Here is a 23067-nt window from a genome sequence, read left to right on the forward strand (position 1 = left end):
TGTGATTTCATTTCCTCCTAATCATTAATGAGGTTAGGTAAATAGCATGCACAATCTTGTTGAAAATATATTGGTAAAACGAGCAAAAAGTTGCATAGGCCTGATACCCCATTTACTTAGTTTTTTAGCCTGCAATGGATCTCAATTGTGGGTGAATTGAGGACTATTTTTTGAGCGTTTTCTTTACCATCTAATAAATACCGAGGTTAGGTAAATTACATGATTGAGCTTGTCAAAAATTAATTGATAAAACGAGTAAAAAGCCACATAGGCCCGATGCCCCGTTTCACTTAATTTTTTAGCTCGATTATGGGTGAATCGAGGACTATTTTTGGAGCGTTTTCCTTTCCGTCAAATCAATACTAATTTTAAGTAAATAGCATGCTCCAGCCTATTGATACTCCATGGATAAAACTAGTAAAATGCCACATAGGCTCGACACCCTGTTTTCCTTAGTTTTTCAGCCTGTAATGGATCTCGAGTCTGGGTGAATGGAGGACTATTTTTGGATTGTTTTCTTTATTGTCTAATCATTACTGAGGTTAGGTAAATATCATGCTTGGGCCTATTAAAAATTTGTGGATACAACAAACATAAAAGCTGGATAGGCTCGATACCCCATTTTACTTAGTTTTTCAACCTACAATGGATCTCGATTATGGGTGAGTCAAGGACTATTTTTGAGCATTTTATTCTGTCTAATCAATATTGAGGTTAGGTAAATAGCATGCTCCAACCTGTCAAAAATATGTGGATAGAACAAACATAAAAGCCTCATAGGCCCGATAGACCGTTTTACTCATTTTTTTTTCAACTTGTAATGGATCTCAATTATGGGTGAATTGGGGACTATTTTTGGAGCATTTTTTTTTCTAATAAATAATAAGGTTAGGTAAATAGCGTGCTCGAGCTTGTAAAAAAATATGTTATAAAATGAGCAAAAAGCCGCATAGGCTCGATACCCCGTTTTACTTAGTTTTTCAACATGTATTGGATCTCGATTATGGGTGAACCAAGGACAATTTTTGGAACTTTTTTTTACCGTCTAATTAATATTGAGGTTAGGTAAATAGCATGCTCGAGCCTATCAAAAATCTATTGATAAAATGAGCATAGGCCTGATACCCCGTTTTACTAAGTTTTTCAACCTGTAATGGATATTATGGGTGAATCAAGGACTATTTTTGAGCGTTTTATTTACCAGTAAGAAATACTAAGGTTAAGTAAACCATATTATCAAGCTTGTAAAAAATCCATTGATCAAACGAGCAAAAAGCCGTATAAGCCTGATACCCCGTTTTACTTAGTTTTTTAGCCTGTAATGGATCTTGATTATGGGTGAATCGGGAACTATTTTTGGAGCATTTTTGTTAATCGATACCGAGATTAGGTAAATATCATGCTCGAGCCTTTCAAAAATCTATTGATAGAAGGAGCAAAAAGACACATAGGCCCGATACCCTATTTTACTTAGCTTTTCAGCCTGTAATGGATCTCGGTTGTGGGTGAATCGATGACTATTTTTGGAGCATTTTCATTACTGTCCAATCAATACTAAGGTTAGGTAAATAGCATGCTTGTGCCTGTAAAAAATCTATTGATAAAAGGAGCAAAAAAGCATATAGGCCTGATACCCTATTTTACTTGGTTTTTTAAACTATAATGGATCTCAATTATGGGTGAATCAATGACTATTTTTGGAGTGTTTTCTTTGCTGTCTAATCAATACCGAGGTTAGGTAAACAACATGCTTGAGTCTATCAAAAATCTATTGATAAAATGAATAGTAAAGCCGCATAGGCTTGATACCTCATTTTACTCAGTTTTTCAGCTTATGGTGGATCTCGATTATTGGTGAATCGAGGATTAGTATTGGAGCATTTTCTTTTCTGTCTAATCAATATTGAGGTTAGGTAAATAGCATGCTTGAGCTTGTCAAAAATCTATTGATAAAACAAACAGAAAAGTTGCATAGGCCCAATACCCCATTTTACTTAGTTTATCAGCCTGTAATAGATCTCAATTATAAGTGAATCGAGGACTATTTTTGAGTATTTTCTTCTCCATCTAATCAATACTGAGGTTAGGTAAATAGCATGCTTGAGCCTATCAAAAATCTGTTGATAAAACAAGCAAAAAGTCACATAGGCCCGATGCCCCGTTTTACTCAGTTTTTCAACCTGTAGTGGATCTTGATTATGGGTGAATCAAAGACTATTTTTGGAGATTTTTCATTATCATATAATCAATATTGAGGCTAGGTAAATATCATACTCGAGCCTTTTGAAAACCTATTGATAAAATGAGCAAAAAGCCATATTGGCCTGATACCCCGTTTTACTCAGTTTGTTGGCCTATAATGAATCTCGATTATGGGTGAATCGAGGTCCATTTTTGGAGTATTCTCTTTATCGTCTAATCAATACTGAGGTTAGGTAAATAGCATGCTCAAGCTCGTTGAAAATTTGTTGATAAAATGAGCGAAATGTAGTATGGGCCTTGTGCCTCGTTTTACTTAGTTTTTTAGCATATAATGGATCTTGATTATGGGTGAATCGAGGATTATTTTTTGAGTGTTTTCTTTACCATCCAATCAGTAAATAGCATGCTCGAGCCTGCTAGAAATCTATGGAAAAAATGAGCAAAAAGCCACAAAGGCCTAGCACGCTGTTTTACTCAGTTTTTTAGCCTGTTATTTTCTAAAAATAAGGATTACCAAAATGCGAATGCATATACTGATGCTGATTAGGCTAGAGCTGTGGATAACATATGATCTACTTCTAGTTATTTCACCTTTGTAGGTGGCAATCTAGTGACATGAAGAAGCAAAAAACATAATGGTGTGGCATGCTTAAGCACTGAAGGAGAATCTCTGTGAAGCTTTGTGACTAAGATTTCTCTTGCAAGATTTGGGCTATCAACCAAATCCAGTTTTATTGTGACAATAAAGCAACATGTGATATTGCTCACAATCTAGTTCAACATGATCGTACCAAACATGTTGAAGTAGATGGACTTTTCATCAAGGAAAACCTGGATGAAAAGATTATTTAATTGCCCAAGATTCGATCAGAGGATCAATTGGCAGACATTCTTACCAAAACTATCTCTAAACGTATATTTTCACAAGTCTTAGACAAGTTGGGAAAGTTTGACATCTATGATCCAACTTGAGGGTGAGTGTTGAGATACACTAAATATTTAGTAATCTCCTATTTTTGTCAGTCTTAGATACTCTTGATATTGTATAGTCTCCTAATTATGTCAGTATATTGTGTAATCTATAACTGACATAATTAGGCGATTTAGTGGATCGTTCTCTCCCTATATAATGCCTGTTGTAGTTGATATCAATGAATTGAAACATACAATTCTTCAATTAAACACATTGTAATTGAAACTCCATTAAACACCTTTCACAAACAACAATACTTAAAAATTGCCATGGATTTGCATAAATTGTTACAACAAAAAGAATTGTCTATGTAAGTTATTTTGTCAACTTATGAATCTAGTGTGGTGACACTAGTCATAGTATGAACACCTTACTTTGTCTTTAGCATAATCATTCTGTTTAAATTTCCAATGTGTTGACCTTCTGTCAAAGTGACCACCTTCAATTAAGTTATTCTTCTGTTAATCTGTGAGATCTTAGAGGCAGAGTGGTCACAATGCATCTGGTAGATTTTTTGTTAAAATACGTTTTGTATTTCAATATTCTCATGAGCTGTCATTATTCTCTATGAGTTATTGTTGTGGTCCATAACACTTATCAAATTGTACACAATGAGCTAGAAAGTTATTCTCTTTGATGGTGGTCCCAGAGAAATGGAATAAACTTTCATAAAGTTTCTTGTTAGCCACCTGTCCCTTTGCAGTGGTGAATTTTCTTTATATAAACTTTCTCCAATGCTATTGGTTTTTAAGCCTGATTATTTCCTTGAAAGTACTTTGAATATTTCTAAAGTTTTCTTTTGTTTTTATCAGTTTTTTATGCTTAGTTAAGCTTACAAATACAATTCAACAAAGTTCCTTGAAAATGTCCTTCTCTATACATTTGGTTATGTAGCTGAGATTGAAGCTTGTTGAGCTTGTTCAAACGAAGTGGATCTTCATTGTTGTACCTTGAGAGGAGCTCAACATTGACCAGGTGTTTTGGGTTCATGGAGCTAGCTACGGTAGTACTTAGTTTGACCAAAGGGTAGAGATTGAAGCATTACAAAACAGGGGAGGTTCTTGCAATTGAGTCTTAGGCTCGTTTGGTTCACTTTTTATATTTTTTAGAAAAGTTTTTTTGAAAAAAGTTGAATTGGGCGGGTATACGATGTAGGATTTGAAAATTAATAAAAATACCTCTAGTTTGTTATTTACTAAACACTCTATAATAAAATATTAAAAGTTAACAAAAACAACCCCAACCCACCCATTAAATAAGGACAACCGGCAACCACTACCTGAGGGTGGCCGGAGTCACCGTATCGGAGCATGACTGACTGGATTGCCGGTCGTGGGTCGATATGGCCTTTCCCAACGACGGCCAAAGATACGGCCGTCGTTGATGGTCAACGACGACCCTATTGGCCGTTGTTGACGACTGTCAACAGCCAAAGACTGGCCATTGACGGTCAGATCTTTGGCCGGAAAAGGCTAGATTAGCACACTATCAGCTCTGGCTAGATTCAATCGGTAGTGGCCATTACCTCAAATTCCGGCTAGCTTCTGCAGTGGTGGTCGGAATCTGGTAAATTTGGGTTGCGGGGTGTTTTTGTCAATTTCTAAAATTTTTTGGGGATGTTTTAATTAAAGGAAATTAAAAATTTAAAATTATATTTTGGAAAATAGGGGAAACAAACTAATTTTTTTGGGAAAACTAAAAAAGTTTTCCCAATAGTTGAAGCAAACGAAGCCTTAATCTTTAACTTTGTAATTAAATTGAAAAGTATGCTATAGTGGATTAGCTTCATCTAGGTCCCATGAATGTATGCATTTTGCCAAACCACGTAAAAATCTGATATTATTTATTTTGGTTCATATTGATTGCTTTACGTTTATGATAAATGGAACTCCAATCAACTTAGGAACCCATTCCGCTAGGTGTAATCAACTTGGTAAGTGACTAAAACTTTTAGTATAATAGTAAGAAATGGAGCATATAGAAGCAAGATAGGAGGGGTGAGATTATCTCCAGTTGAGAATGTGAAAATCGAAGGGAGAAGAAGTTGCTGCTGGGTGTAATCGAAGAAGTAGAAAGAAAGGTTTATTTACGGCTACTGTTACCGTTGTAGTAAATTTTTTGATTAGAAATTTATTATTCGATCTTCTTGAGAGGGATGTCAATCTCAGAGTGGGGCATGTAAAGCTCCTTCCAATTATTGTATTTTGTCAATCAAGCACTGATTCACAGGTGGGTAGGTGAGGAAAATTAACTGGGAGGGAGCTGAGGTTTCAATTGCTCCCCATCCTTATCTTATCTTGTTTACAAACTCAATTTGTACTACTGATTCGTTTTCAAGAATAAAGTTTTAGGTTCATCTTTGACATTGGTGTCACCTTCAATCTGCAGCATAAAGAGTTTCAAATGTCTTTGTGTGTATCTTGTTCCTTGTTCATAGGTGATTTAGTCGGGGTGTAGTCTGTCAGTTCTATCTCAATATTTATTACAGTATTAGCAAATTGAAACCAACAAAACCCATTACATACATTCAATCCAAACACCACTTTATCCCCTCCAAGACCCTTTGTACACCAAAAAACATCAGCAATAAAAGAATCAGAAGAACTACTGTTACCGTTGTGGTAAATTTTTTTTATTAGAAATTTATTATTCAAATCTCCTTGAGAGGGTGGTCAATCTCAGAGTGGTTCATGTAATCTCTCTTTCCAATTATGTGTTCTGTCAATCAAGCACTGACATATGAATAATGGTAACAGCCACCTAGCTAATACATAATCGACAACTTGAAATGGGGAATATTGTTCACATGCATAAAGACAGTTATACAGGACAGATTTACGTCATATGAATGATTGAATCCATATATGTAAAATTTCTAGTTCGCCGTTTAGAACAATAGCAACATAAAAAAGCCCAGAATCAAAGACATGCATGGATCCGCAAAGATTACTAGAATTTTATAGTCTATGCATCTCATTATACGCTTAAAGAATTAGAGTATGCGTGTATTTAGAAATTGAATATATTTTTAGTAATTTAAATTAAGGTTAAATTTGTTAAAACAAAAATGAATTTGAAAGTGGGAGGTGAAAATGAATTAGGTGGGGGCTAAAAACATTCCATTGATTTTTTTACAAGTTTTCAGGAAAAAAAAGAAAAGATTCTAAAGAATTATAAGAAAGGCATTTTGATCTGTACATAGAAAGCAGTGCACTGTGGGACCTGCTGCATCTGAAAATTATAAAAGTTAAATGACTGGTCACTCTCTATGAAATTTGAATAGATTCTACCATATGCTATAGGAGTTAGCAGAGAATTGTGACTCCTCTAAATGTCGAAAAGGCCAAAATAAAGGGGAAGAAGAAATCTATCTGTTACTCTCTTGTGTCCCTTTTTCTTTTATGCTCTCACAAGAAAAGATAATATGGGGAGAGAAAGCCTGGAAGAAGGACTGCTGCCAAGCTCTTCAATTCTTGAACCTGCTCATATTGTAGTAGCATTGGGAATGGCGATGACATAACTGATCAAACTGATTCCCGCTACACCTGTCGTTTTTTCAGCACTTTCATTACCGTGTGCAGTTACTTTGCCTTTGGCTGCGCAGTAAGTAAAAATTTAAGTTAGAGACTCTCAACGGGTGTCAGAATCCAATAGACACTTCATTAGCAAGTATATAACTGTTTATATGACTGCTTTTTAGACAGGATATTCGTCGCCTGCTGAATCTGGAATCATGAAGGATCTCGGCCTCTCAGTAGCAGCAGTAAGCATATATTAATTTTTGGTTACACCCTTTTTTTACTAGCTATCCAACTCAAGTACCCTGTTTGTGACATGTTGAATTCTTCTCATTGTGCAGTATTCTGTTTTTGTTTCTGTATTAGCGATTGGAGCACTTCTAGGTTCATTAATAAATGGGAAAATAACTGACCTCATTGGTCGGAGAGGAGTAAGTTTCTCTGTTACATTTTTAGAATCACTATAAGCCTCACTAACTTTTCCAATAATTTAGTGATACTGTCAAGCAGGGAATGTGGCTGGCAGATTTTTTTTCATCTTGGCTGGCTAACTATAGCATCTCAGGTGCATTTCCGTTTGATATAATTTCTCTCCGCAATTGTACTCAAATTAATCAGCAACTGTCGATTGCAAGGCCTTAAATCTTAGATTCTTAATCAATGTACTGCTATATATCTGTTAATTTTCTTTCCTGACGAGGTTGATAATTAAAATGCTTGTGACAGGCGGCTTGGTCACTGGATCTGGGAAGAGGGTCTCTGGGATTTGGAATTGCAATCATTTCTTATGCGGTATTATATAAATTTTCATTGTATAGTAATTAATTTATATGGTTGATGCATAACGCACTTGCATTTTGTTACAAGGCAGGGGCCTATATATATAGCGGAAATTTCACCAACAATATTCGAGGAGCATTAACATCGGCTAATCAGGTAAAATTAATTAACTATTGCAGAATGTGTTCCATAAGTCCAACCATTGTACTTCTTAATAATATTCTGTGAGCATACAGTGATGGTACTTTGGCTTCTCCCTAACATATGTTCTGGAACTCTTGTATCCTGGCGCATCTTGGCTCTAATTGGTAACATATTCTTTACTTACTGTAGCTTATAGTATTTCTATTTAGAATAATGTGTGTTCTATATTGTCAAATTCAGCTGTTGTTCATGCTTTGTGCAATTTTTGGTATATTCTTCATTCCTGAATCCCCTAGATGGCTGGTGAGTCCTATTCCTATTTTTTTCAAACCAAGCATAAAGTGCTTTTTTAATCAATAAAATATCCTGCAGGCATTTGTTGGTCGAGAGAAAGAATTATACACCACTCTGCAGCGGCTTAGGAGTAAGAAATCTGATATTTCTCAAGAGGCCGCTAACATAAAAGTGAAGTTTCCACTTTTGTATAATGAAATTCAACTAAATTTTCTCATTCTGAAGTTTAATATATTTTTGTGTATAAATTATGGTTCAGATATATATGTGTTTTCTGTTGTCTGAGCAGGCTTATACAGAGGTCTTTGTGAGGCAATCAGAGGATAGATTTTTAGCCTTTTCCAGCATAAATATGCCTATTCAGTCACCGTGCGTATAGAAAAACAGGAAAGAAACTGTACGTGGTAAATTTGACTTTTGCGACTTGTCTGGCCTGTCTGAGAATTGTTTTATTTGTTTAGGTCGGAATTGGTCTTATGATACTGCAGGAATTCGTAGGGCAGAATGCAATTGTATCTTATGTGAGCTCCATTTTTGAAGCTGCAAGTGAGTTTAGCAGCAGCCTATCCTGTTGCTTCATTTTTTTTTCTTGATATAATTTTAAGAACAAGGAGACAATGATATGAATAATTTTTCCATTACAGGCTTTTCAAGTACACTTGGGTCAATCTCAGCAGCTATTATTCGGGTACCTGGTTCCTATAGATTGTATGTAAAAGTAGGAGTTTGCCTTCTACATATTCATGTAACCATTGAAATCTTTTGCAGATTCCTGCAGTTGCTCTATCTGTAATCCTAATCGATAAATGCGGAAGAAGACCACTTCTTATGGTTAGAATTTCAAGAAAATTCAGTTTAAGTTACTCATTAGGTAGTCATCAACCAAATCAGTCGATGGTGAAGTTTTGATTTTGTGCAGGTTTCCAGCATTGGAATGTGCTTAAGTTTGCTCCTCGTTGGATTATCCTTCTACTTTCAGGTTTCTCTTGAAACAGAAATTAGGTATTTGGTATTTTTTCTCATTTCATATAAAAAATTGATTTTATTTGGAACAGGACCATGGCTATTCGGATGAGATCACTCCAACTTTGGTTTACATTGGCATATTGGTAATAATGTCTACCTGAAAGACTATTTTACAGTTCGAGTTTTGTACTCTAGTTGTTCTGTCCAATTCAAGAATAGATTAAACAACTAATATGAGCTGGTTGATCCGTGAATTGCGATCAGGGATTTACTGCAACTTATCCAATTGGCATGGCAGGGTTACCAACAGTAATAATGTCCGAGGTATAAAACTCTTTCATGTTTGATTCCACATTCCTCTTTTCTTTTTCAGAAAAATATTAACTAGATTGTAGCAAGACAAGATGGCTTATATGGTAGACTAAGCTACTAACCTCCATTTTCAGATATTCCCAACAAATGTGAAAGGCTCTGCCGGAAGCCTTCTGGTTTTTACTAATGCCACATGTGGTTTGATTATTTTGTACTCTTTCAATGTTATGATGGAGTGGAGCTCAGCAGGTATAGCTTTCAATAAACACCCTTGTTTTATCTCTTTCACTCATGGCATTTTCATGAGTTATGAATGCACTCTTTAATACATAAGGTTTGGTTTTGTCCAACAATTACACAGGAACATTTTTCATATTCTCAGGCGTATGCGGTTTCACAATCCTATTTGTTGCAAAGATAGTGCCAGAGACTAAGGGACGAACACTTGAAGAAATACAAGCTTCAATGTCTCTATTTAACCAATAACAGATTTCTATACATCTAGTTGATTCAAGGGAGAAACAAGTACATTAACAAGGGTCTTGGTTCGATTTTCTTCTATGTTGGTAGGAACATAGCTTTTATCTTTTATATAAATAACAGGAACTTAGTGAAACAATCTAGAGATATTTGGAATCAAAGAAAACCAACCACACATAAATAACAAAATCGCGCGATTTATTATGGTTTAGCCAAATCCGAGCTACGTTTAGTAGAGTCAGTATTATTACAATATTTCATCACCTCTCTCATTACAATGAATGCATTTGCTATGAATTGCTATCACACTCATACAAGAGAATAATATGTTTATATACTAGGTTTATTAAGAGAAACCTAAAACTACTAGGATTCTTATTCCTAAGGCAAATCTTATTAGGAGTTCTAATCCTTAGAGAAATCCTACCACATGTGCGTCACCCCTTATAGTTGAACCTTTTACTGTTAAAGTGGTCACCAATTCCAACACTTAGCTTAATCATGTAAATGACAATTTTTTGCCTTTTCCATCAGCTCGAGAAATCTAAACCTCTTATTAGTCTAAAGTTTTTGTAGCAAATGATACATTCCAATTCTATTATGTATACTAATTTCGCCTTACTCATTTGGGAAAATATGTAAGGGATGCTTGAATTTCCCAAATGCAACAAATAGGACAACTGAAGCACAAATACCAGCCAATATGAAAAATGTACCTGCCCATGGGAGTAGCCAATACATAAATATTTCTATGTGAGTATAAAAGGAAAGCAACATAGAGAGAATGGGAAGCAAGGGTATTTAGTTACCAAATGTATGAATGAAATAGAGACAACAGCGAGAACAAAATAACAGTAAAACAATTCACATATAGTAAACAAAGAGAAAATAACATGCACGATTTACCATAGTTCACCCAATATGGGCTATATCTACCCGAGTCAATATTATTGCAATACTTCCTTACCTTTCTCGTTTACAATGAATAAATTGCCTTATGATTGCTATCACACTCATAACAAGAGAAAAATATGTTTATATACTAGGTTTAAAGTGACAAAACCTAGTTTTACAAGAATTCCTATTCTTAAGTCCAAACCCAACAAAGAATTAATGACTTAAAAAAATCCTACAACAAGACCCTTGAATGCGTTTGCATAACCTATTAATGCTGAAGTAGTCGACAACTCCAACATTCTCCCACTTGGCGAATACTTCACACAATGAAAGCCTACCTCATCAACACACCATGTAAACTTTGCTAAGCTCACAGCCTTGGCAAGAAAATCTGCAACATTAACAAGTGTATCAACCTTCTCTAACAACACCAATTCCACATTTTGCCTGATAAAATGGTATTGTATGTCAATGTGTTTTGATCGTGAATGAAAGGCAGGATTCTTGGCTAAGTAAATAGCCCCTTGATTGTCACACCCTATCTTAATTCACAGCATCAAGCTTGAAACCAAGCTCTAAACTCAATCTTCAAAGCCACATAGCTTCCTTGTCAGCATATGTCAATGCCATGTATTTTGCCTTAGTTAATGACAAAGCTACAATACTTTGCCTTTTACTCATCCAACAAATAGCAGCACCAAATAGAGTGAATACATACCCACTTTTAGAACGCCTACCATCAAGATCACCTTCCCAATCAACATCCACAAAACCTATCACATCTAGCTCATCCCCAATAGCCATGCCTCCATAACATAATGCTAAATTAGAGGTCCCACACAGATATCTAAGAACCTTCTTTACAATACTCCAATGCTCTTTGCCAAGATTTGATATATATAAATCGACTTAAAACTTCCACTGCTTGTGCAATATCAGGTCTCGTGCATACCATGACATACATCAAACTACCTACAGTGCTAGCATACAACACATGTGTCATTTCTTCAACATCTTCCTCAGACTTAGGGTATTGACTAGTAGACAATTTCACTCCCAAAGTCATAGGAATCTTCATAGGTTTGCAGTCTGCCATGTTAAATTTCTTCAACACCTCCTCAATGTACTTTCTCTACTCTAACCACAATTTACAACTCTGACGATCTCTTGTAATCTGCATACCCAAAATAAAATTTGTAGCTCCAAGATCCTTCATGTCAAATTGTGTAGCCAACAAGCCCTTCACAGAATGTATCAACTCTTTGCTATTCCCTATCAGCAATATATCATCTATATATAAGGTTAAAATAACAAAGACATTTTCTAACCTTTTTACATACACATAGTGATCCATGTTGTTGTGGCTAAAACCATGCTGAAGAACATAAGAGTCGAACTTCTGGTACTGTATCCTTGGTGATTGTTTAAGCCCATACAGAGACTTCCTCAACTTACACCTCAAGTCTTCCTTCCCTTTACACACAAACCCCTCAGGTTGCCTCATGTAAATTTCCTCCTAAGAATGTTGTCTTTACATCAAGTTGCTCAATTTCAAGATTATACACAGAGACAATAGATAGAACATACCTGATTGATGTTAACTTGGCCATAGGAGAGAAAATCACACCATAATCAACACCTTTAATCTATGAGAATCCCTTTGTAATGAGCCTTGCCCTATACTTTGCAATTGTTCCATCAGCCTGTAGCTTTCTTTTGAACACCCACTTGCAACCAATTGCCTTCTTATCCTTAGGCAATTTACATAAAACCCATGTATTATTCTTGTAGAGTGACTGCATCTCTTCATTCATTGCAAGCTCCCACAAATTTGCATCTTCCATGGCTCTTGCTTCATTTACATTCCTAGGTTCATGACCTGTCACATTCAAAGCATGCAATCCACTCACAACACTTAGAGAGAAACGAACTAGTGCCCTTCTAACTCTTGTAGATCTTCTGAAAGTTAGTGACACCACAACTTCATCATCGGAATCATCCTCTGAACCATCCACAGAACCCTCATTATCCATACTATCAAATTTATCTTCATGATTAGATTCTGTAGGCTCTACATTATCAGTCTCTATAGCAACATTAGGAGTCACCTCCTCCTCTTGCTTTACTGTAGTCACATCAAACTGAACTTTCTTTGACTATTCAGGATCTTCAAGAGCTCCCACATGTTGTTTACTTCTTTAAAAATAACATCTCTACTATAGATGATGCTTCTACTCATAGGATTCCACAACTTGTACCCTTTGATGCCATCTTTAAACCCCACAAACTTGCATTTCTTAGATTTACTACCAAGCTTGCTTCTCTTCTCCTTTGACACATGTACATACGCATCACAACCAAAAACCTAAATCAAGGACCAATTAGGCTTCTTACTAGACAGAGCTTCATATGGCATCATGTCTTTAACAGAAGAGGTAGGAGACCGATTCTTCAAATAACAAGCCATTGTAGTAGCTTCAGCCCAAAATTCAGTCCCCAAATCTGTTGTATTCAGCATACATCTACCCTTCTCAAATAGTGATTGATTGAGATGTTTAGCCATTCTTTTCTGCTGAGGCATGTAAGTGTAGTTTTTTGCCTTGCAATTCCGTGTGTCGCACAAAACTGCTTGAACTTATCAGAGCAAAACTCACCGCCATTATCAGTTTGCAAAGCTTTAATCTTCCTATAAACTGATTCTCAACTAAAGCTTTAAATTCTCGAAATTTCTCAAAAGCTTCAAACTTGCTATGCATGAAATAAACCCAATAGTATCTAGAAAAATCATCAATGAAGACACATAATACCTGGATTTACCAACAGATTCCACTGGAGTGGGCCTAAAAACATCACTGTGAATTAACTCCAGAATTTTTGTTTCTCTTTGGTTGAACTAATGAAGTTACTTTTGTTTCATGTTGACTCTCTTAGGGGGAGTTTTCTTTTTCCTTGTTTGTTAAATATGCTTAACCATTTATGGTTTTTAGTGTCATACTTGCTTTTCATATTTGTTTATGACACTCTTATTGTTGGTTGATATTTATCTATCATTATGTGATGTTGGTTATTTTTATGAGACAAGTATGTATTGATCTTTTGATCATTTTAGTGCTTGGTTCATAAGTTTGACAAAGGGGGAGATTGTTGATATTTTTGTCAAACTTATGTTATGGTGACATATTTTGCCATGTGGCATTTTCTCTTTGTTGTCTTGCTCATCAAGTTTATTTTAATTTATGATATTCTTGTGAGAGCTAACTTTACATGTGTCACAATTTCCTTATGTGGTCCTAAAAGGTGTTAAGGCTTTCTATGCGGTCCCGCAAGAAAGAGAAAAGATATGTTTGTGGTCCAACAAAAAGTTGGAATTGTTTTTGTCCTCCACGTGTTTAGCTATGTCATGCTTATGCCTTTTGCATTTTTATTTCATCCGTGTTCACAGTGGATGTGTGCTGCACACTGCTTGCACACTTATGTTAGACATATGCATTTACATTTCATTTCGCATTTTACTTCGTGTGTGTGCACACCTTTCTGCTATGCTAACATCGCATGTCTGACTCATTTTTCATAAGTTGTGTTTTTATCCTTAATAGCTAAGATATTTTCTTTGCATCTTTTGTGTTGTCATGAGGACCACTTACAAGTGTCCCAATATCTTTTAGTGGTCCAAGGAAAATCAGCCTTTTCCCCTTTTTGGTTGTGGTCCCAAAAGATAGATGGAATCTTTTCCATTGTTGGACCAACATATGTTAGGTATTGTTTACTGACTTGGCAAGAATTGGGGAGCACGAAATTGGTCTATATCTTCTTCATTCTTGCTCATTTGTGAACTAACCTTTATGTTTGTTTTTGCCTTGTGCTCTGAAACTTTCAGAGAGTTTTTTTCGTAAAGGTTCCCCATATGTTTTTGTGCTAAACACTTATCATCCTTCATCTTTGTTGAGCTAAAAGAAAGTTCATCTTCTTCCTTGTTTGTTTTTCTTTTTGAACCTGAATATCTATTTCATTGGTGTTCTAAACTTTTCAGAGAGTTGTTCTTGGTTAGGTTCTTTTATATGGGTTTGTGCTAGGAACTTTCTTGTTTATCTTCATTGTTGAATGGTAGCTGGAACGTGAGTCCTTTGCTGATGTTGTAGCGTGTCTTCAGTGATTGAAGCTTGGGTGGAGCTCAAGCGTTATTGGGAGTGTTACTGCTGTGGAGTGATCCTAGAAGTGACGAAACATTAGAGATTCAGAGGGTGGTGTTTAGTGTAACGTAGAGCAGGGAGTTATCTTTGTTGTAGCTAAAATCAACTCTGAGTGATATCTTGTAATGTTTGTTGTTATAGTGGATTAGCTTCGATTTGGATGAGGTCCCATGGACGTAGGCTAAGAGTGGTTTTAGCCGAACTATGTATATGCTTGTGTGCTTTATCTTTACCGCTTGTGTTTGATGTGGTTAAAAATTGGAAATCTCTTAAACAACTTGGTAATACTTCCGCTGCACGTTATAACCATTAATCAACTTGGTAAAATCTTCCGCTGCACTTTAAAAATGGGTAATTTAACACCGAAGTGTGTTAGTCAATCCCTAACAGAATCAATAATATTAAGTTCGTTGGTGGTTTAGTTGTACCTGATTAGCTGGATCCGTGGTGTGTGATTGGAGGCAGTTAACCATGAAATTCATGTGGGGAAACCAAACCAAGAGATTGGTAGGCATTGACGGGCAAAATATCCAAGTAGCATCAATCGAAGAGTTAACTAAAGAAATTCGTCCTAGCCATGCTCTGTTTGCTTTATGCTTACAAGTTGCCCATACGAAACCACAAGAGAATATTCATTCAAGCATGCGGGAGATATTGTAGGAATTCTCATATTTGTTCACAGAGCCCTCAAGCTCACTGCCAACACGGGAGATTTACCACGACATAGCCCTTAAGGAAGGAACCGAACCGATTAATGTACGGCCTTACAGGTATGCGCATTATCAAAAGAACGAGATCGAGAAATAGGTTCAAGATATGCTGCAATCCGGGCTTGTGCGACCCAGCACTAGCCCCTTCTCGTCACTCACATTGCTGGTAAAAAAGAAAGACATGAATTGGCGCTTTTGCATAGATTATCGCGCGCTCAATGCCGTAACCATTAAAGACCGATTTCAAATCCCCACGGTGGATGATATGTTGGATGAGCTATACGGTGCTTCTTATTTTACCAAGCTTGATCTGAGGGTGGGATACCATCAGGTACGAGTTAAACCATGTGATATCCATAAAACTGCTTTCCAAACACATAATGGACATTACAAATACTTGGTTATGCCATTCAGCTTATGTTATAATGCGTCTTCAACATTCCAAGTTATCATGAACTCCATCTTTCGACATCATCTTCGAAAATTCATATTAGTTTTCTTTGATGATATTTTGATCTATAGTCCGAATTGGGATCAACATTTAGTGCATGTAAGGCACACTTTCAAAATATTGTGGCAGCACAGATTCTTTGTTAAAGCTAGCAAATGTGCATTTGGGCATCAAGAATTGGAGTACTTGGGGCACATCATCACTAGTCAGGGCGTGAAAGTGGATGAAAATAAAATTGCTGCTATGGTAGCCTGGCCTCGACCCACTAACATTTCGGAACTACATGGGTTTTTAGGTTTGACAGGTTATTACCAGAAGCTCGTCAAAGATTATAGCATTATAGCTCGACCTCTCACCAATCTTCTCAAAAAAGGCCAATTCGGATGGCATGGAGAAGCTGAAACTGCCTTCCTTGCTCTTAAACAGGCCATGACGACCACACCTACATTAGCCATGCCAAACTTCAACGATGCTTTCACTATTGAAACAGACGCATCCAGGGAAGGAATTAGAGTGGTCCTGTCTCAACAAGGCAAACTAGTGGCATACATGAGTCGAGCCCTCGGAGTGACCAAGAAATCCTGGTCAACGTACGCTAAGGAGATGTTGGCTATCGTCGAAGCCATACGCACCTGGCTGCTTTACATTCTAGGCCAAAAATTCTATATTCAGACCGATCAACGTAGTCTCAATTATTTTCTAGAGCAACGAATAGCAACTTTGGAGCAACAAAAATGGGTTGCTAAGCTCTTGGGCTACGATTACAAAATAAAATACAGACTGGGCCGTGAGAACTCTACAGCTGATGCTCTTTCTCGAAAACAGGGCAGTCCCATTCTTCACCATATTTTCTTTTCGCAGGTTAGCTTATGGGAGGAAATTAAAAAAGCTACAGAAGAAGACCAGTACATTCAGTCAAAGGTTCGTGTGGCCACTGAACAACCTGGAGGATCATATACATGGCGCCAAGGGCTTTTACTATATAAAGGAAGGGTCATTGTTCCGAACGATGCCACCTTAAGGGCCAAACTGTTAAACGAAATGCATAACACCAAGGTGGGGGGTCATTGGGGCGTCCTACGTATGTACAAGAAATTGTGGCAGTAGTTTTTATTGGCCTGGGATGCATAAATCAGTGCAAGACTACGTCAAGGGATGCGAGGTATGCCAGAAAATAAAAGCCGAGACATTAGCTCTAGCTGGGCTTCTTCAACCGCTGCCAATACCATGCCAAGTAGGGGACGACATCACCTTAGACTTTATTGAGGGCCTATCGATTTCGCAGGGAAAGGACACCATCATGGTGGTTGTCGACAGACTTAGTAAGTCTGCTCATTTCCTTACTTTAAGTCATCCTTTTACTGCAAAAATTGTAGCAGAAAAATTTGTGGAAGGCATCATCAAGCTTCACGGCATGCCCAAATCAATTGTTAGTGATTGGGACCCAATCTTCATCAGTAACTTCTAGAAAGAATTTTTCAAGCTGTCGGGCACCAAACTACAGCTCAGTTCCGCATACCACCCGCAGACAAATGGCCAGACGAAAGTCATCAATTGCTGCATCGAGCAATATCTTCGGTGTTTTGTTTATCAGTGGCCACGGAAATGGAGCGGCTATTTACCTTGGGCAGAATATTTTTATAATACGACATACCACATTTCGATAGGGATGACCCCTTTTCAGGCGCTGTATGGAAGATTGCCGCCCCCTATTCTGACATACAAAGACGGACTTTCACCGGTACATGAAGTTGATCAGCAACTCATAAGCCGAGATGAACTGCTATGGCAACTGAAGGCCAACTTAGCGAACTCGGTGAACAGAATAAAGCAGATGGCTGATAAGAAGAGAAGGGATATTTCGTTCGATGTCGGCAAATGGATACTTTTGAAACTGTACCCATACCGCCAGTAAACGGTCTTCAAACGGGTCCATCAGAAACTAGCTAGCCGTTTTTATGGACCCTACCAGATTCTAGAGAAGATCGGGCCTGTCGCATATAAGTTACAATTACCGGAAGAGACGCGCATTCACCTAGTGTTTCATGTGTCACTACTCAAACGATACCAAGACAACGGGGACAACACTGAAACGCCATAGGCCGAGTTACCACCATTCACCGATGAAGGGGTAGTCTTATTGAAGCCACAAACTATTTTAGACTACTGTTGGATCAAGTAAGGCACCCAGGTGGTTGAAGAAAGCCTAGTACAATGGAAACACCTTCCAGCCGAGGAGGCAACGTGGGAGCCAACAAAGAAGTTATGGGAGCTGTTTCCGAATTTGGACCTATCCACTTGATGGGGAAGGTATTGTTAGGCCACAACGTTTGGAGAAGGGCCGTAAGCCAAATCCCAAATACTTGGGATAAGCTGTGACGTGAAGAACGTTGCTTGCATGCTAGCAGACGAAGAGCAGGAATGGATTGGGCCATGGCAGTTGAGAGTTTTACGTGCGAGTGGGTTCTCAGTGGTTGCGAGTTTTACGTCCATTTCATTTCTGTCAGTTATGTTCTGTTTCTTATGTATTTGCATACTTTGTTTTACGTGAGTTGTAGTCTAGTTACTAGCTAATAGTTTCCCTTTTATTGTAAGTGACTTTGCTTATTTAAGTAGCCGAAAATTATCAATGGAAGGCAAGTAATCATTTGTTTTCAAAACCTTCCGGTACTTTCTCACCCGAAGAGAAAAACAGTTCACTTTTCGTTTGAATATTTGTTGGGACCTATCATGTACCTTGAAAGGATCTCAAGGTTGACCGGGTGTTTCGGGTTCATGGAGCTAGCTACGGTAGTATTTAGTTTGACCAAAGGATAGAGATTGAAGCATTGCAAGACAGGGGAGTGTTGTTGCAATTAAGTCTTAATCTTTGACTTTGTAATTAAATTAAAAAGTTTACTATAGTGGATTAGCTTCATTCTAGAATTGGTCCCATAAATGTATGCATCTTGCCAAACCATGTAAAAATCTGGTGTTCTTTATTTTGGTTCATATTTGATTGCTTTACGTTTATGATAATTGGACACTTAATCAACTTAGCAACCCATTCCGCTTAGGTGTAATCAACTTGGTAAGTGATTAAAACTTTTAGTATAATAGTAAGAGAATGGAGCATATAGAAGCAAGATAGGAAGGGTGAGATTGTCTCCAGTTGAGAATGTGAAAATCGAAGGAAGAAGAAGTTGCTGCCTGGGTGTAATCGAAGAAGTGAGAAAGAAAGGTTTATTTACGGCTACTGTTACCGTTGTGGTAAATTTTTTGATTAGAAATTTATTATTCGAATCTTCTTGAGAGGGATGTTCAATCTCAGAGTGGGTCATATAATAGCTCTTTCCAATTATTGTGTTTTGTCAATCAAGCACTGATTCACAGGTGGGTAGGTGAGGAAAATTAACTGGGAGGGAGCTGAGGTTTCAATTTGCTCCCCACTCCTTATCTCTATCTTGTTTACTAACTCAATTAGTACTCCTGATTCATTTTCAAGAATAAAGTTTTAGGTTCATCTTTGACATTGGTGTCACCCTTCAATCTGCAGCATAAATGAGTTTCAAATGTCTTTGTGTGTATCTTGTTCCTTGTTCATAGGTGATTTAGTCGGTGTTTAGTCTGTCAGTTCTATCTCAATATTTATTACAGTATTAGCAAATTGAAACCAACAAAACCCATTACAACCATTCAATCCAAACACCACTTTTATCCCCCTCCAAGACCCTTTTGTACACCAAAACCATCAGCAATAAAAGAATCAGAAGAACTACTGTTACCGTTGTGGTAAATTTTTTTTATTAGAAATTTATTATTCAAATCTCCTTGAGAGGGGTGTTCAATCTCATACTGGTTCATGTAATCTCTCTTTCCAATTATTGTGTTCTGTCAATCAAGCACTGACATATGAATAATGGTAACGCCACCTAGCTAGTACATAATCGACAACTTGAAATGGGGAATATTGTTCACATGCATAAAGACAGTTATACAGGACAGATTTACGTCATATGAATGATTGAATCCACTAGGGGTGTTTATGCAAAAACCAAACAGAACCAAAAAACTGGTTAACCGAAAAAACGGTTCGATTACGGTTTAAAAAATTTAAAAAATCGAATTTTTTGTTCGATTATCAGTTCGAGAAAAAATAAAAAGCGGTTAACCGAAACCAGTTTTTTTAACCGGTTTTATATATATATATATATATTAAATAAAAATATATATTATATAAAAAAAATAAAAATTTAATATATTATATATTAAATAAAAAAATAATGTAATATATTATATATTAAATAAAAAAATAATAATATTTTTAACGTATTATTAGTAGTGATCAATGTATATGTATGAATGTTTAATTTTTATTTGGATATGTATTATTTATATTTACAATTTAATTTAGGAAAAATTTAAAAATATATGTTTTATTAAAAAAAAAGGGAAAACCGGTTAACCGCTCTAAAAAAAACGGTTAACCAGTTTTTCAGTTAACCGAAAAACCGGTTTTCCCTCCAAACCGGTTCAGTTTTGGTTCAGAAATTTTTCCGAATCGAAAAACCTGTTCGGTTCAAAAAAGCGATTAACCGAACACCCCTAATGTAAACAAAAGATAAACTGGTCCCTCCTCTTATCTAAGGCTTTCTTGCATTTGAAATTTTAGTTCCCCAACATCCGTAAAATTTCTAGTTCCCTGTTTAGAACAATAGCAACATAAAAAAGCCCAGAATCAGAAGGCAATGTATGGATCCGCAAAGATTACTAGAATTTTATAGTCTATGCATCTCATTATACGCTTAAAGATATTAGAGTATGCGTGTATTTAGAAATTGAATATTATTTTTATTAATTTAAATTAAGGTTAAATTTGTTAAACCAAAAAATGAATTTTAAAGTGGGAGGTGAAAATGAATTAGGTGGGGGATAAAAACACTTCCATTGATTTTTTTACAAGTTTTTAGGAAAAAAAAGAAAAGATTCTAAAGAATTATCAGAAAGGCATTTTGATCTGTATATAGAAAGCAGTGCACTGCGGGACCTGCTGCATCTGAAAATTATAAAAGTTAAATGAGTGGTGACTCTCTATGAAATTTGAATAGATGCTTACCATATGCTTTAGGAGTTAGCAGAGACTTGTGACTCCTCTGAATGTCGAAAAGGCCAAAATAAAAGGGGGAAGAAGAAATCCCATCTGTTACTCTTCTTGTTCCCTTTTCTCTTTTATGCTCTCACAAGAAAAGATAATATGGGGAGAGAAAGCCTGGAAGAAGGACTGCTGCCAAGCTCTTCAATTCTTGAACCTGCTCATATTGTTAGTAGCATTGGCAATGGCGATGACATAACTGATCAAACTGATTCTTCCGCTACACCTGTCGTTTTTTTCAGCACTTTCATTACCGTGTGCAGTTACTTTGCCTTTGGCTGCGCAGTAAGTAACATAATTTAAGTTAGAGACTCTCAACTGGGTGTCAGAATCCAATAGACACTTCATTAGCAAGTATATAACTGTTTATATGACTGCTTTTTAGACAGGATATTCGTCGCCTGCTGAATCTGGAATCATGAAGGATCTCGGCCTCTCAGTAGCAGCAGTAAGCATATATTAATTTTTTGGTTACACCTTTTTTTTACTAGCTATCCAACTCAAGTACCCTGTTTGTGACATGTTGAATTCTTCTCATTGTGCAGTATTCTGTTTTTGTTTCTGTATTAGCGATTGGAGCACTTCTAGGTTCATTAATAAATGGGAAAATAACTGACCTCATTGGTCGGAGAGGAGTAAGTTTCTCTGTTACATTTTTAGATATCACTATAAGCCTCACTAACTTTTCCAATAATTTAGTGATACTGTCAAGCAGGGAATGTGGCTGGCAGATTTTTTTTTCATCTTTGGCTGGCTAACTACTAGGATTAATGACTTAAAAAAATCCTACAACAAGACCCTTGGATGCGTTTGCTTAACCTATTAATGCTGAAGTAGTCGGCAACTCCAACATTCTCCCACTTGGCGAATACTTCACACAATGAAGGCCTACCTCATCAACACACCATGTAAACTTTGCTAAGCTCACAGCCTTGGCAAGAAAATCTGCAACATTAACAAGTGTATCAACCTTCTCTAACAACACTAATTTTTCCTCCACCTTTTGCCCGATAAAATGGTATTGTATGTCAATGTGTTTTGATCATGAATGAAAGGCAAGATTCTTGGCTAAGTAAATAGCCCCTTGATTGTCACACCCTATCTTAATTCACAGCATCAAGCTTGAAACCAAGCTCTAAACTCAATCTTCGAAGCCACATAGCTTGCCAGCATATGTCAATGCCATGTATTCTGCCTCAGTCAATGACAAAGCTACAGTACTTTGCCTTTTACTCATCCAACAAATAGAAGCACCAAATAGAGTGAATAAATACCCACTTGTAGAACGCCTACTATCAAGATCACCTCCCCAATCAGCGTCCACAAAACCTATCACATCTAGCTCATCCCTAGTTGCCATGCCCCCATAACATAATGCTAAACCAGAGGTTCCACACAGATATCTAAGAACCCTCTTTACAGCACTCCAATGCTCTTTGCCAAGATTTGACATAAATCGACTTAAAACTTCCACTGCTTGTGCAATATCAGGTTTCGTGCACACCACGACAAACATCAAACTACCCATAGCACTAGCATACGTCACATATGTCATTTCTTCAACATCTTCCTTAGACTTAGGGTATTGATTAGTAGACAATTTCACTTCCAAAGTCATAGGAATCTTCACAGGTTTGTAGTCTGCCATGTTAAATTTTTTCAACACCTCCTCAATGTACTTTCTCTACCCTAACCACAATTTACAACTCTGACAATCTCTTGTAATCTGCATACCCAAAATAAAATTTGTAGCTCCAAGATCATGTCAAATTGTGCAGCCAACAAACCCTTCACAGAATGTATCAACTCTTTGCTATTCCTTATCAACAACATATCATCTATATATAAGGTTAAAATAACAAAGACATTTTCTAACCTTTTTACACACACACAGAGTGATCCACATTGTTGTGGCTAAAACCATGCTGAAGAACATAAGAGTCAAACTTTTGGTACCGCACCCTTGGTGATTGTTTAAGCCCATACAGAGACTTCCTCAACCTACACACCATGTCTTCC

At 36.8% G+C, this 23067-nt stretch overlaps 2 protein-coding genes and 1 pseudogene across 2 annotated transcripts; 2 read left to right on the forward strand and 1 right to left on the reverse strand.

Annotated features, from left to right (window-relative positions):
* The first annotated feature begins 1334 nt into the window (after positions 1-1334).
* On the forward strand, positions 1335-9858 carry LOC116119792 (annotated as a pseudogene).
* An 11226-nt stretch (positions 9859-21084) lies between these two features.
* LOC116119793 (sugar transporter ESL1-like) lies at positions 21085-21874 on the forward strand. Its single transcript, XM_031405721.1, has 4 exons — positions 21085-21333; positions 21434-21496; positions 21594-21683; positions 21764-21874. Exons 1-4 carry the CDS (start codon positions 21151-21153, stop codon positions 21872-21874), a joined length of 447 nt encoding a protein of 148 aa, XP_031261581.1. The 5' UTR covers positions 21085-21150.
* Positions 21875-22189: 315 nt separating this feature from the next.
* Positions 22190-22696, reverse strand: LOC116119794 (secreted RxLR effector protein 161-like). Its single transcript, XM_031405722.1, has one exon. The coding sequence runs from the start codon at positions 22694-22696 to the stop codon at positions 22190-22192; it is 507 nt and encodes a 168-aa protein (XP_031261582.1).
* Between the last annotated feature and the right edge of the window lie 371 nt (positions 22697-23067).

Source organism: Pistacia vera, unplaced genomic scaffold, assembly GCF_008641045.1.
Source record: "Pistacia vera cultivar Batoury unplaced genomic scaffold, PisVer_v2 Contig906, whole genome shotgun sequence".
Classification (NCBI taxonomy): Eukaryota; Viridiplantae; Streptophyta; class Magnoliopsida; order Sapindales; family Anacardiaceae; genus Pistacia; species Pistacia vera.